At 45.4% G+C, this 14495-nt stretch overlaps 1 protein-coding gene across 7 annotated transcripts in view; it reads left to right on the top strand.

Annotated features, from left to right (window-relative positions):
* The first annotated feature begins 8648 nt into the window (after positions 1–8648).
* The window catches only part of WWOX (WW domain containing oxidoreductase), a 902472-nt gene continuing 896625 nt past the window's right edge, over positions 8649–14495 (top strand). For 3 of the 7 annotated variants that reach the window (XM_010967466.3, XM_045505245.2, XM_045505239.2), the window contains exons 1-3: positions 8652–9106; positions 13451–13515; positions 14357–14414. In XM_010967466.3, coding sequence (XP_010965768.2) covers positions 9000–9106; positions 13451–13515; positions 14357–14414 — 230 coding nt within the window. In that variant the 5' untranslated portion in view covers positions 8652–8999. Of the gene's footprint in view, positions 9107–13450; positions 13516–14356; positions 14415–14495 lie in introns of all 7 variants that reach the window. The other 4 variants (XM_045505235.2, XM_045505259.2, XM_074370375.1 and 1 more) reach the window with 3 other exon arrangements.

Below are 14495 nucleotides of genomic sequence, written 5' to 3'. Positions count from 1 at the left end.
AAAACTTAGGTGTCATGATAAGCCATGATCTAAAAAAAAAAATTCCAAGTCCCATTGCGTGATAACTCAAATTTATCTAGTTCCTTTTTTCTTTGTATATATTTTCATCTCACAATAACCATATGATGTGGGTTTTTACTATGTCATTTTAGCAATGAGAAAATTAAGGCTCAAAGAGATTAACTAATTTGTTAAGGCTACAAAGGTTGGAAGTTGCAGAGCCAAGATTAAAATCCATGTCTGAATGACTCTGGGGCCAGTGCTCTTTCTAACACCACATCTACTACTCCCTTCCAGTGGCATACTATAGACTAAAATTAAAATTAACATGTGGCTATAATATCTAATTAATCTATTAACACTATTAACAGGCACTACCAGGCTTATGTAGATAAGTCAGAGAACAGACTTTCAAGGTCAAACACCCAGCAAAATCAAGCAGGAGTAATTTACAACAGATTAATGTTGCTTATAGCTGCAACTGATAGAACTTTCACAGTAATCAGAAACAAAACAGACTCTGATCACATGAAGTGCACAAATCATTTTGTCCACATACCATGAATATTTATTAAATTCACAACATATAGGGCTCTGGTCTAGATTTTTAGACATGCAGCCATTGTCCAAAACACATGATTAAAAGAGAATGTATTAAATTGTTAGTAGCTGTTACCTTTGGACAACAGGATTTTATGCATGAATTTTACCTTCTTCTTCTTCTTCTTCTTCTCCTTCTCCTCCTCCTCCCTTTTGTTATTTTGCATGCTTTCTAAAATGAGCATCTATTACTTTTAACCTGAGAAAAATGTTTTGTATATGTAAGGGGATTTTAATGGACCAACTTAATTTTGATACCTTGGTGTATGTGAAACACATCTTACAATCAGCCCTACTAACTCACTTGAGAGCTTAATATTTCAGTAACCATTCCATTGATTTAAGTTGCAGCCCACTTTGTAGGAAAAACAGACATTTTTTTTATCAGAGTATGTCTACCAATTCAAAGAAAAGGGGCAGGGCAAAGAGAAAGAATGAGAAAAATAGTCCCATGAAGCAGAAACTCAATCTTAAGAACTTTTTTATTTGCCAGTAACATGGATCTGATACCCAAAGACCAGCCTTCACCCCAAGTTCCAGTGTAGGGCGTGGGTTATGACTGTGGAGACTCAGCCTAGGAAGAGTGGAGCAAAAAGAACTCAGGTACAAATCTTGTAGGGAAATTCTGACCAGAAGCAAAACAGCATCATACTTATACATCCCTCCTCCCACTTCTTTCAAATATTTTCCACTAAGTTACTTTTGCCCAGCAATCCATTCATCATGAAAGAATAAAAGCTCAGTCAAGAGATTTAAGCAAAAAAGTTATGGAAGTAAAACTTAAAAATTCAATATATTCTTTTCCTGAATCCAAAAAATTACCAGAGAAGAAACTAACCCTATTCATAGGCATCTTCAGAGGACATTCTTGGCAAATAACATCTCTCCAACTTCAGAGAGGGCAACTCCACTTTTATACCTAATTTACATTCTCTGTATTTGTAGCACCCCCGCCCCTCGCTGTCCATTGTGGAAGGTTTCTGTTGCCTTTCTATGTTTTAGAGCATTTAGTGGATTTTTTTAAAATTGTTTTAGCCTCTTAAAAGTCTCTTTTGCTGAGAAAGTATGAGTGTGTGTGTGTGTGTGCGTGTGTGTGTGTGTGCGTGTGTGTGTGTGTGTGAGAGAGAGAGAGAGAGATGGAGTGAGATCTGTGTAGTACCAGTAATGCAGAATATGTGAAAAGCTTAAGTTGCTCTTTTGCCAGCAGAAAAATCAAAGCTGTCAGTCAGGTTAAAATTGGTGTGTTAGCAATAACCTAATGATAGTAAAGACTGTGTTGGAGTTTTAAATGTCTCTTTACAAATGCTAAGGGCACAAGGAGATATTTCCTGAACTCTGTGGGTATGTATTCAAGCCTGTCTGGCTTGGTGATCTAGAGCTTTTGCTATTTGTTGGTAATGTTCTATCTTAAGGAAAAAAAATGTTTTTTCATCAGATGAACTTTATAGGGGGTCAAAAGTCAAATAACTCGTTAAAATTAACAGTAGCCTCAAATGAATGAATAACCACCAACAAAAGAGAGAGGGAGGTTATCTCAGGTTGGCATCTCTCTAAATAAAAAAGCTGTGTCATTAGACACTCAGATTTACTTGGCTGAACTTCCCAGAAATAAAAGGTTTCTGTGGTTTAGCAGCTGTTGAATTGTTGGGCGCAGAAAGAACAATCACTCTGGATATGAGATGCAGTGCAAGAAAGTAATTAAGGCTCTGAGGTGAGACAGACCTAGGTTCCAATCAAGGATCCTTACTTCCTAGTTAACTAGAAAACCTGTCTGAGTTAACCAGCACAAGTTAACTTCTGCAAGGTGCATTGCATATTTTCTCGTCTGTAGATGGGAATAATAATAGTACCCATATCTCCAGGTTATTGACCAAACTGAGTAAGGCAATGTCCATAGGCTCCTTACCAGATATCCTTGAGTTTGCAATGGATGCCAGCTATTCTTACTCTTCTTTGTTTGTGCTGCCCCATTGTGAGCACATTTTCTCAACCATGGAGATGAGCCCTATCCATCACTCACACTCACACACACACACACACACACACACACACACTGTACTCTAGGCATCTGCTGGATTCTCCAAGGGGGCCAGCATATGAGCCAGGCCCCTGGAGGGAATTCTCAGCTCCCCTGTGGCCAGATTCTCAGAGTCTGAATCCTGTGTGCTCACCTGCTATGACAAACTCCAGAGAGTTGCCTGATGGAGAGCAAACGAGTAGGAATTAGTCAATGTGAGTTCACATAGAAGCTCTACTAATGACTAACAGCCAGGTGAGGTTAAACCAATTTCTTAACTTCTCAGATACTAGGTTTCAGATAACCCTGAAAACGGGATATACTGGCACCAAGCTCAAAGGATTATTGTGGGAAGGTTAAATGGAATGAGACGGGTGGATGTGTCAAGTACAGTGTGTGGCACAAGGAAGGTGCTTAGTTATCACTGGTTTACTTCCTGGCACTGGGTTTAAGGGCATCTCTATTCTGAGGGCTCCCTATGCAGACTGTGCACCTTTAGGGTGCTCCCAGTATAATTCAGTAAGTGAAAACACAGGCAGAAGGTAGTCATTTTATCCCCACAAACATAGTATGTGTGCTTGTTCCACAGCAAGTAATCATGCAGTCATAGTGCGGTAGGCTTGAAAGTCCAGGACTAAAGAGGCAGCACAGGCAGAAAGATGCTTTGGACATATGTCAATACACCAGGGCAGGCTGAGAATGTGACGCGTAGGAGCTACGCTGACTGTTAAATTAACCGAGTGGCACTGATAGGCAGTCCCTTTCTCTTAGCTTCATTTTTCTTCCCAGAAAAAATAAGGAAATCTGACTAGCCTTCCCAGATCTTTCAACTCTGCCATGCGAGTCAGAGTTGACCTCTCATTTCAAAGTCGGTGGGGTGGGCTGGCGGGAGGGGGCAGAAAGTCCCTCTTCAGTCCTCTATTCTCCCCCTCATCCTCTTCTGATGCTTCTCTCCCTGAGATAGGGACAGCCCCTCTCTTCAATGCCTAAAGTTAAAAGAAGTCTTCAGGGTCTTCCTTCGCCATTCAGAGAATTCTTTAAGACAGGAACGAGGAAGTGCCCCACCGTATCAACAAGGACAAGGGTGTCCACAGCACTTACTGAATACATTTCACCACTGATTTTCCACGTGACCAGGGATACGGGCTTCAAATTCTCTGAGTTTCTGTTCCCTGGTTTTATTTTATTTTTTTAAAGTCAACTGAGGGAATGGAATAGCAATCTCAGAATGTTCAGAGGTAAGGATAACGGGTAACGTAGGATGGGATGCATACATAGGGTAACGTATGTTTTTAAGAGACTGACACAAAGAAATTGTTCAGTAAGTGTTCACTTCCGCTGCCTCAAAGGAACTGCAGGTCTATTGAAATTATAGATAACTTATTTTTTGTATACCCCAGAGACCCTGCACATAGCCTGGTATAATACATTTGTCAGATGGATCAAGGCACAAACAGTTATTTTAAAACAAAGCAAAAGCTCTCAGCATCATACAAAACTCTCAGATGAGCAGAGAACAGAACTGGACCACCAAAGTGCGGTCTAATTGCCAAACATGTGGTGTTAAACATGTTCTTATCCACATGACACAACAGAGTTCCCAGACTCATATTAACTATCAACCCAGGACCAATTTTTAATCAGGAAAGAACAAGAGGAGGACATTGAATAACAAAAGAGGAAAAAAAGAAAGTTTTTTTTAAAAAAATTAAACCAGTGGTCCTGCATTTTATGGGGTTTACAAAACCCAGCAGGACGCATGAGTCCTCCTCCCGTAAAACAGGTGTGTGCACCACTTGGCACACAGTGTCAGCGCCACTTTAGAATCCTCTATTCCAATCCATTTAGACTCCAAATCCAAACTCTGTAGCCATATCAGATGTTTTTCAACTTACTGTGGACTTCCGGCAAAACATGTGCAGATGGTTCAATTGCACTGATCTTTGAAGGCTCAGTTATGTCCTAACAAGCAACTTAAAACTCCCAGAGGATAAGATTTATATGCTTGCCATGCTGACAGTCTAGGAAAGTTCTTATTAAACTGCTCAGATGACCCTTTGCATTTTACAGCCCAACTGCTGGGGAAGAGAGGGTTTACAGATTCTTCTCCTGGCAGTGAGGTGAGCTGAGCAGCCAGGGAGGGTCATCAGAAAGACTCTCCCCCTGTGATCCCAGACCACCGGACAGAGTCCACACTTCTCATCAAGCAGAGTTACTACAGGGAAGCTTTAGCCTCCATTTCATAGTTTGTTTCGAAAACTCTGGACTCCTGAGACCCCAGTGGAAGAACTCCCTCCCAGGGCCTTAAGCCAAGATGCTTCAGAGGCACAAGTCTGATGTTGGGAGCGAGTGTAGCTAAGGATGTACTTCAGGGATATCTTAGTCCATTCAAGCTGTTATAAGAAAATGCCAAGAACTGAGCTGCTTACAGATAGCAGAAATGTCCTGATTACAGTTCCGGAGGCTGGAATTCCAAGCTCAGAGTGCCGGTATGTTGGGTTCTGGTGAGAGCCCTCTTCTGTATTGCAGGCTTCCCCCTTCAATTGTATCCTCACATGCTGGAAGGGGCTAGAGAACTCTCTGGGGAATTCTATCTTTTACCTTTTAGGAAAGCTCTGCCTTCATGACACAATCATCTCCCAAAGTCCTCACCTCCTAGCACCTCTGGCAGCAGGCAGCTGGTGTGTCTCCATCCTGAGTTCCCTCAGGGCTCACTGTCAGAGGCGGCTGAAATGGGATGGCTATTGATGGCTGCAGCATCCTTTGTTTACTGATGTGGCAGGCAACATTTTTCATTCACATTCCTAACCTTCTTTCTCCCTCTAAGTGTCCACACCAGAAATCCAGGACCACAGATTGTGCCTGGACCCCTCAGCTTACGAGATCAGGATGGAGGTCACTTCTGCAGTGAAGGAATCTCCAAACTTGCATCAGGCAGGCAAACAGCTAAGCTTCCACCTGAAAATCTATGGAGCCTCCTGACCCTAAGATATCATTTTGACATGCCCAGCTTCTGACTGCAAAGTAGTTAGAGCTCCCTGTCACATTCTCAGTTCCTCGGTAAGTACTGGGAGAACACAGTAGGGAAATAACTTGTTTTTCATCATCTACGAAACTCTATAATACTTTAAACTTCACTTTGTGTGTTTTTTATTTTCAAATAAAGATTGTCATCCATACTGCTGTTATATAAAAACATGTAAGCAGCATTTATTGATTCCTAACCAGCACCATTTGTGAGAAATTTAGTTGCCTGGCTTGCTACAATTGAGCCAAGAAAGTGTTTTTGCCACTCCCCTCACTCCGCCCCTCCCTCCACCCCCCCCCCCCCGCCAGGATATACTTACCTGTTTACGTCTGTCTGGCAGGATCTGGCGGTGAATCTTGGGCTTCAGGATCTTGAGTCTTCAGAAGAACTCCTTTGCAAGATCACGACAGCTGTGGATCAGAGCGACATCTTGGAAGCTTTGGCTACCAAAATAAGACCCTCTCAACAGGTGGTGGAAGACTTTAAACAGGATGGACTCCTCACCACAATGTGACTACCCACCATGGAGGGTGGTTCCTCTCCCTGCAGGACAGAAAGGAGCCAAGAATGCAGTTAGGCTGAAATAGAATTTTGTGAATGTTAGCAAGTTAGCAGTTAGACAATAAAGCTACACGGAAGCTTTGGGTCTTCACACATAAATGAAATGAATGAAGTTTCCAAATGTAAGAGTCAGGTTTCTGGAAGTCATTGCAATGGATATGATGGGCTCACCAGGGGAGAGGGCGTACCTGTGGCCCAGGTGAAAATGAGCATTCTTACTTGGTCCTGAGGATTTTCGTAATAAAACAAAATCACTCTCTCCTAATGTTTCAGGCAACCAAATTTCCCTAGTCATTGTACTCTTTTCTTAACTTTTCTGGGTGTTTGAAAAATGTCAAAACATAACAGGTTGGGATAAAGGAAAAGAGTAGATCAACAGAAAATAAGTAAAAGAATAGATGTAATCTCAGAAATTTTTTTTTAAAACTCAGGACTTTAAGTGGAAAATATTTAACTTTATGAAGAATTCACTTTAAAAAAAAACTTAAGTTATCTTTTTTTTTTTTTTTCCACTTTCCTGTGGAGGAATGAAAACCCCTGGGCATCCATCAGAGGCCCAGCACTGGGGAGCCCTGTTCTGGAAAGGCAGCTCGTGGGGCAGTGGGTTGAGAGGATGAGTTTGGGGCTAGTGCCCTTGTTTGGGTGCCATCCCAGACCCTGCTACTTCTTGGTCACTGAGGGAACTTGCACAAGCTGCTTAAATTCCTTGTGCCCCACTTTCCTTATTTGTAAAAACTGGGCTGATGAGAATGGAACAAAGTAATGTTAAGTGACTTGGCCACAGCTTGTAAGTGACATTAGCTGAGTTTGGTTTCCAAGTAAATGGTAGGAAAACCCATCACCAAAACTTTCCTCTGTCTCTGCACACCTATAGGTCTTAGTTAGAACTTCTTTCAGAACCTTCAAGCCATAGTTTATTGTGTGTTTACTGGTTTTATCCTATTTGATTGATTTCTTGATGCAGGAGGTGTTTGATTTTTCTTGGCTTTTCTCAGAAATACAACAGATTTTTTTTCACTCATGTGTTTGAATGAATAGTGGAAATACAAAGACACTTGCTAAGGAAGGCCACATTGATCAAGAGAAACCTGTTTGATACTCTTCATTTTGGTTACCTTCCATGAGAAGTTTATCAGAAGTTTCAGCCAGGATGCTTCCCAGGTCTCCTTAACATGTTAAGTCTGACACCAAAGCATGAGGCTTAATTTCCCAAGGAACAGTGGCTTAAATTAAAGCAGGTTTGCAGAATTGTTGGGGCTTTTGTGTGTCTGAGAGGAAGGGAAACCACCAGCATCCTGGTAATGACAATGAACGAAAGAAACGTGGCCACGCATGAGTGACGCCAAACTGCTTTCAGCAAAAAAACTGATCAATATTATGTTCATAAATCTTTAGTTATTGCAGAAGTGATCAATCAAAAAGAAAAGTTCAAATGCAGAAATCCTCTTTGGGAATTGGGCTTTAGCCTTAACATTGTGGGAGGATAGTGCCATCTGGTGTGTAGTTCTATAACTACATGTTGAATTTTTTTTTTTTTTTTAACCTCCTCCCTAATTATCAATGTGGTTCAGCTGGCTTTACGAAAATAAATCATTCTTCGGGCTTCCATAAGGACATGTTAAAAACCTCGGCTCATTCCCAAGCTTAAGACTCCTCCAGCTCATACGAGTCTTACAAGCTAAACAGGGTTCACCCTCGGATAGATTCAAAGTCAAAGTCACATTCAAGCTGAAGTCCAAGGGATCAGAAACTATGAATAGAGGAAACCAGTAAGGAGAGAGAAAAAGGTAGCCAGTGAGCAGAGATGGGGGCAGGAAACCATGAAACCTATGAGAGAAAAAACAAACACAGGTCTGTCCTTGGGCTCCAGCAGGCCCTGATAACATTCTAACTTAGCTCATTTGCACCCTGATCATAAACTTTTCAGTAAACCTCTGTTGCTTGCAATGGAATAAGCCTAACTTAAAAAAAATTAGTTTAAATTAAGCGAAAAGATTATAAATCCTCAAATCTGGCAGGCTTACTTACACAATTCCCCAAATGCCTGAATGTCTTTCTTCTTTAACCTTCTGATAGAGACCACTTTGGCTGGGAGACACTTTTCCAGGACTGGATCATCAGAAGATGTGGGAATTTGGGTTTTTAATGTTTGCCACGTTTTGCTGCGTTGTGTTTATATGCACAGTAAAGTTTGTAAACAGCCTGGGTCATGGAACGCTCTAGAAGGTTTCTGCGCAGGAACATTCACTCTCCGTAATGCCCTAACAAGGAGAGGCTGTAACATAGAAAGCCAGCGTCCGCAACTTTCCTTTTTCAGTCAGGTGTGGACTACACTTCCCAGAATGCCCCATTGCTGGAGCTCCTGCAGGAGTGGCCAGGAAAACGCGGAAGTGGTTACGGGTCGCCCAGCAACGAGCGGACTCCTGGGCCGTGACTGGACGTCCACGCCCTTTGCTTGCAGCCTGGAGGTGGACGAAACCCGTCTTCTCCTCCAGACCCATAGAGAGCTCACCGGCTCTTACCTCCAGCCGAGCGGCCGTGCGCGCTCGTCTGGGCTTTCCCTGCCGTTCTACTCAGGTCCCGCCCCCTTTCACTCCGGCAGTTGCGAAACTGCGGAGACTGGATTCCAGCTGCCGAATCGGCTGAGCGGCTCCGGGCGGCGCAGTGCGCAGGCGCGAGCGTCTGGGACCCGCGGCGCGCGGCGCTCTGTTGAAGCGGGAGTGAGTTCCTGGGCGCGGAGAGGCGGTAGCCGGCGTCCGAGCAAGCGAGTGACCGGGTGCCTCCTCTGCAGCCATGGCAGCCCTGCGCTACGCTGGCCTGGACGACACGGACAGCGAGGACGAGCTGCCCCCGGGCTGGGAGCAGAGAACCACCAAGGACGGCTGGGTTTACTATGCCAAGTAAGAGGGCCGCCGGGCCTGGGACACACCTCGCGTGGGATGCACCTGGAGCCCTGACCCCCGAATGCCACCTACGCGGGGACGGCCGTGGGCCCCTGCTCGGACTTGGCCTGCACGGCCAAGGCGGCAGTAATTGTTGAAGAGCTGCCGGGGTCCTGAGGACAGGCCGGCCCCCTCTCTGAGCCTGGGTCCAGCAGGAGTCACCTGGCGGCCTCCCGGGCCCGCGGGTCTGCTGCTTGGGATGCAGCGCTGCACGGTGCAGGGATGGCAGGCCAGGTTTATCCCTTTCCCCCTCCAAAATCACAAAAAAATACCGACATACAGCTCCCTCCTCAGGGGTCTGGAGTGGGGACCTAGGAGTGCGTATTTTAAACAAATACCTTGGTATAGCTATGTGTGTACACGTGTATGTTCTTGTATATAAAATATAGCTAATATAGCTTTACTGTAGTTCTCGGGAAAGTTTTGCAAACACCAGCAGACCTTTTCTTTCACCACTTACTGTGTGACTTTGGACCACTGGAAAAATTCTCCGTCAAGGTTTTCCCACCTGCAAAATCGGTTAATAGAGCTTTAGTTGAGGCACTGTATGTAAAGTTCGCAGAGGCCTAAAAATACTCAATGCTGGATAGCTGTTAGCTTTTTCTGCAGCTCTAACGGCACCTTCTAGGCGTTATTAGATATTAGAGACACCTGGGGACTATACTAATCTCCATTTCGGGTCTCCCCAGAGACCCTCACGCAGCACGCATCCAACATAGAGAATCTGCTTTTTAAGCCTTTCAGGTGAGACAGATTACCAGGAGGGTAATTCCTAAATGGGCACTTGCTGGTCCCTCAGTCTTTGCCCTAAGGGCTCTTTCAGCTCTCAGAGCTGAGCTTAAATGTTACTGCCCACGAGAGCGTGCCCTGGTACCGGCCCTGCACCCCCCTCTTAGAGCCTCACCGCCCTGTGGTACTCATCCTTGTCTGCCGGTATCTACCCACTCCTCTGCCCTGTTTGCGCTCTGTCTCTCCCAAGATTGTCACCTTCAGGAGGGCAGGGACCTTTCCTTGTTTCCCTCTGAATCCCCAGTGCTTAGCAGCCAGGACCAGAAAACAAGTCCATGGGGGAATGAGTAAATGAGTCCGTCGAGCGAAGTTTTCCTGCTGGGCTCCCTGGGCAGGCGGCATTCTCAGCCCTGGGGACGCGCAGATGCACATGGCTTGCATCCAGCATTCTGGGCTCCTCTGCTCCTGCTCTGGGTGAGGCCCATCCTTGTTCTGGCCGCTGCCTTCAGAGCTCCTGACCTCATTTCAAGCTCACCTGGAGCCCTGAGTTAGGGCTGGAGGCACCTTCTCCTGTGCTCACTCTGCCCCTGCCCTCCCTTTGTGTTCGATGGCCTTTCCCCTCTGCTTCCTTTGTAGGTGGTGCCCACTGTCTGGGCCTGGGGCTTGTCTTGCATGCCCCAGCTAGCCCTTCTGAGAGCTTCCAGGGAGCCCATGGCCGGGGACTCAGTCGTGCGTATGTGGTCTCTGAAAAATCCTGACCCCAGCAATGTCTGGGCCCATCGTTTACACTGTCTGTGGTGACAAGGCTTGGTGGGCTCCCAGCTTGAGGGGTGCCTCTCTCCAGACACTCTCTTCAGCCCTACCAGCCTACTGGCTTGGGGTTGAAGGATGCCTCTGAACCATCCTGACCCTGGATTCTCAGCATCCCCCTTGATCATTCCTGACCTGCAAGTATCTGGTCCTTCTTTTCTGTCCTAATTCTGGAAGGTCACTTGTCCCTTGGGGTTTGGGAAACTTGGCTAATGGGCTCTCAGAAGATTTTTTTTTCCAAATGGTCTTCCTCCCACTGTGGCAGGGTCACGGCCAAGGACAGAGGCTGTAGCTCCCAATGAGAGCTCTGGGGTCCTGTGGAAATGCTCCTATGACTTCACCCCTCTTTTATTGTGTGGGGCTTCCCTACATGTCCCACAACACACTCAGACATCAAAGGAGCACACGTCACATGACTCAAGGCCCCCAGACTGGTCTCCCAGGGAGGGGACCTTCTTGCTGCTGGGGGCAGACCTGTCACCAGAGAGAGCCTTACCCAGGGGGTGGGGACAGAAGGACAAGGTCTTGGTGCTGGGGGCTGTGGCTGCAGTCACCTAGGCCTTGCTGGGACCTCCATTCGCACCTGCTTTTCTTCTGAAGGCCAGGCTTCTTGGCGGCAGAGGGATGACTGGCCGGCCCCATTGGGAGATGGGTTCCTTGTCCACAGTTGGCTCTGGATCTCCTAGTTAACTTCAAGAGACTAGGCTTCCGGAAAAAAAAAAAAACCCTACAAAAAAAACCCGACCCTTAGAAGAGCTTACTTGAAAGTGATATCCGTGTAATGTGATGTGAATTTAATTTTGATCCCTGTGGCTTAAATTAAAATCACTGTTAATTATCTCTTTAAATGACAAAACGCTTACTGAAAGAAAAGAAAAATAAAAGAGGGCTTATATTTAAGGGAGAATAAGATAACAGTTTGGGGACATGTGGTGTAATTTTCTGTTCATTAAAAAGTCATCGTAGGTTACAATGAAAAAGGAACACCTTTTAATGAATTTTTATATAAAAATTGGCTTAAAATAATGCTTCTGTGTGAAGGGCGCAGTTTTTACCTCTGCACACATGTTAACTCATTCAGTCCTCTGTTACGCCAAGAAGTAGGGCTGTTGTTGCTACCCCCTTTTCATGGATGGAGAAACTGAGGCACAGGGAGTTTGAACAGCTTCTTCTCCAAGGACACATGGCCGGTGAGTGAGAGAACCAGGAAACGTGGGCCTCAGGCTCTGAAACCCTCGTTACCACGTTGTGCTTTCTTCTGCGAGGCCCGGGTTCTTCCCTGGGGACCCTGTGCCTGCGGGAGCCGGTTGGTGTGTCTGGAGACCCCTTCTGTCACCAGAGCCCTTTTGGCATCTGGTGGGTAGAGCCCAGAGATGCTGCTTATCACCCGCTGATGCCTAGGATGGTCTGCACGTACTGGAGTGCGGAGAGGCGGATGATTGTCCTGGGGAGTCAGGGCTTCTCTCTGTGCAGGCAGGATTTGATGGTGGTAGATGGACTTGGTCCTTGCTGGATACCCTCTGTTTGTACAGCCGCCATCCCAGGGAGGCTGTCTCTTTGCAGCTGCTCTCTGCGATGGGCATGATGCCTGGGAGGCTGGCTCACTGAGTCCAGGCCATGCGGGAGCTCAGCTCTTGGGCCTTTGGAGTCCAATGTCCACGGCATCCCAGCACTGGCCACTGAGAGTCTGCAGAAACACCGAAAGCCAGTGGTTCCTGGGAAGACCCTACTTTTGACTTGGAACGTTTTTACCGGAGCATTTACATGCTCTCTGTGTTTATTCTCTGTAAAATAACAGAGAGGGAGGGAATCTGGTCATCAGTGATTAAAGATTATTTTCTCTGTTGGCGTGAGCACGCGACCTTTGCCTCTTGGAACATCCCGCTGTTCCCATGATTACGTAATTTTATGTTTTTCTCAACTCTTTATCACCTGTTGACAGGTGTCTCTAGTCTGTTATTGGCTCATGGTTTTAATTATAACTGTGTGCTCTTTGGAGCTAAAATGCATGTTTGGCACAGAAGTCAGACTAGTTTGTATATTTAATTTGTTCAAAATAACAGGATTTTTGAGGGCTTTTTATATGCCAGGTACTGTGTTCAACCCTTCATATACAGTATCTTCATAATATTCTCCTAAGGTCAACACTAGGATTATTTCCACTTTGCAGATGAGGAAATTGCAGCTCTGAAGTTGAGTGACTTGACCCAAAGGCACATGGCTAGGTGACCTTTGGGGTTGCTGGACTGCTTTCTTAGTGACCTCTTGGACACAGTTAGGAATCAGTCCTTAAAAAACACTTTGAAGTTGTATCTGTGGAAAGAATAAACATTTAAGAAGATTAAGGTTCTATCTGAGGATTTCTACATACCAGCATTATAAGTTAGGCTGACATCTTTCAGTCTCTCCTAGAATAAGACTAAAATACAGAGGAGAATATATCTCTAGATGTTTTGAGTGATTCAGTGTGATTCCTCAAGTTGACCCCCAGCCGGGGTGGAGGTCCTTTTCCTCCTGTTGCACAGCTGGCTGATAAACGCAGGCTCTCAGGAGGTTTTCACATATTGCTGTTTCTTCCAGCCCAGAGAATTGGATCTGATGCAAGCGGTAACCTGTTCTGAATATTTCTGAACATCTGACTTTACTACTTGTGAGGAAGAGGATTGTTTGGGAGAGAGAAAATTTAATGCAGTTGATTAACTTTCGGAAGTGTAACTTTTACTTATTGTTGTTTTGTGGGTTTTTTTTTTTTTTTTTTGACAGTCATACCGAGGAGAAGACTCAGTGGGAACATCCGAAAACTGGAAAAAGAAAGAGAATAGCAGGAGGTTTGTATGTTGTTGTCCTAAAGCAGAGAACCTTGTATTTGAAGCAGTAATTAGATGGGGAAAGTCACAGGAAGAGAAGAAGCCATCAAGGAACCGGACTCTGACTCCGGGAAGTGGATGGGATTCCGTTGGGAGAAGTGACATGATCTTGGGATGGAGTGGTGAGGGTGACTTCCTGCTGGCCTTAAATTAAAAAGTATTAAAATAATTGGGGTCTTTCACTCACAGTTCATTAGATTTTTCTGTAGTTGCACTGTTTATAAAGTTGTTCTTGGTTCCTCTCTGGGAATGAAACAGACCAGAATTTCCTAAAGCTTGTTGTGACTTACAGATCCTTCCGAGTAAGTGTGTGATCCACAGAGTAGACACGTAGGAAGGTCCCTGGCCTCCAGAGGTTTGGGGTCTATTTGAAAAGACAACATGTACCCATGCTAAAAACATGAAACTGCTCTGTAATACCGTGTAAGAGTCATTCCAAGTCAGCCTGTGCCTGGTGTTGTCTGCCTGCTATGGTAGAGATATGTCCTGTGAATTCATTCAAGGGAGAATTCACCTTGATTGGAGCCGCTAGTAAGGTTTTTGTCAAAAGCAGGAGCTGACTGGAGGGTTTAAGAAGGATCAGGAATGAAATAGTTGTACTTCCAAGCAGAAGGCAGGTTGGGTCATGGGCCTTCCGAACCTCCTGCAGCTGGGACGCGTGACTATTGGTCTGGGTGGGTGGGGGTGGGGGGAGGCCTGGGGCTGCGGCTGGAAGGATAGGCCTCTGCTCCTGGCCTGGGGCCCAGGCCTCTGTTCACCCCACCCCTCTCCATGTTGACCTGTCCTCTTTCCTGTATTTCAGATTTGCCCTACGGATGGGAGCAAGAAACCGATGAGAACGGACAAGTGTTTTTCGTCGAGTGAGTGTCTCCAAAGAAACTATTCTCAACCATTTTGCTTTTGACTAGGAATTTTTTGGTAAAAGGAGTATACCTTGACTG

The sequence above is a fragment of the Camelus bactrianus genome, chromosome 9, assembly GCF_048773025.1.
Source record: "Camelus bactrianus isolate YW-2024 breed Bactrian camel chromosome 9, ASM4877302v1, whole genome shotgun sequence".
NCBI lineage: Eukaryota > Metazoa > Chordata > Mammalia > Artiodactyla > Camelidae > Camelus > Camelus bactrianus.
This window is presented reverse-complemented; position numbering and strand designations above follow the sequence as displayed.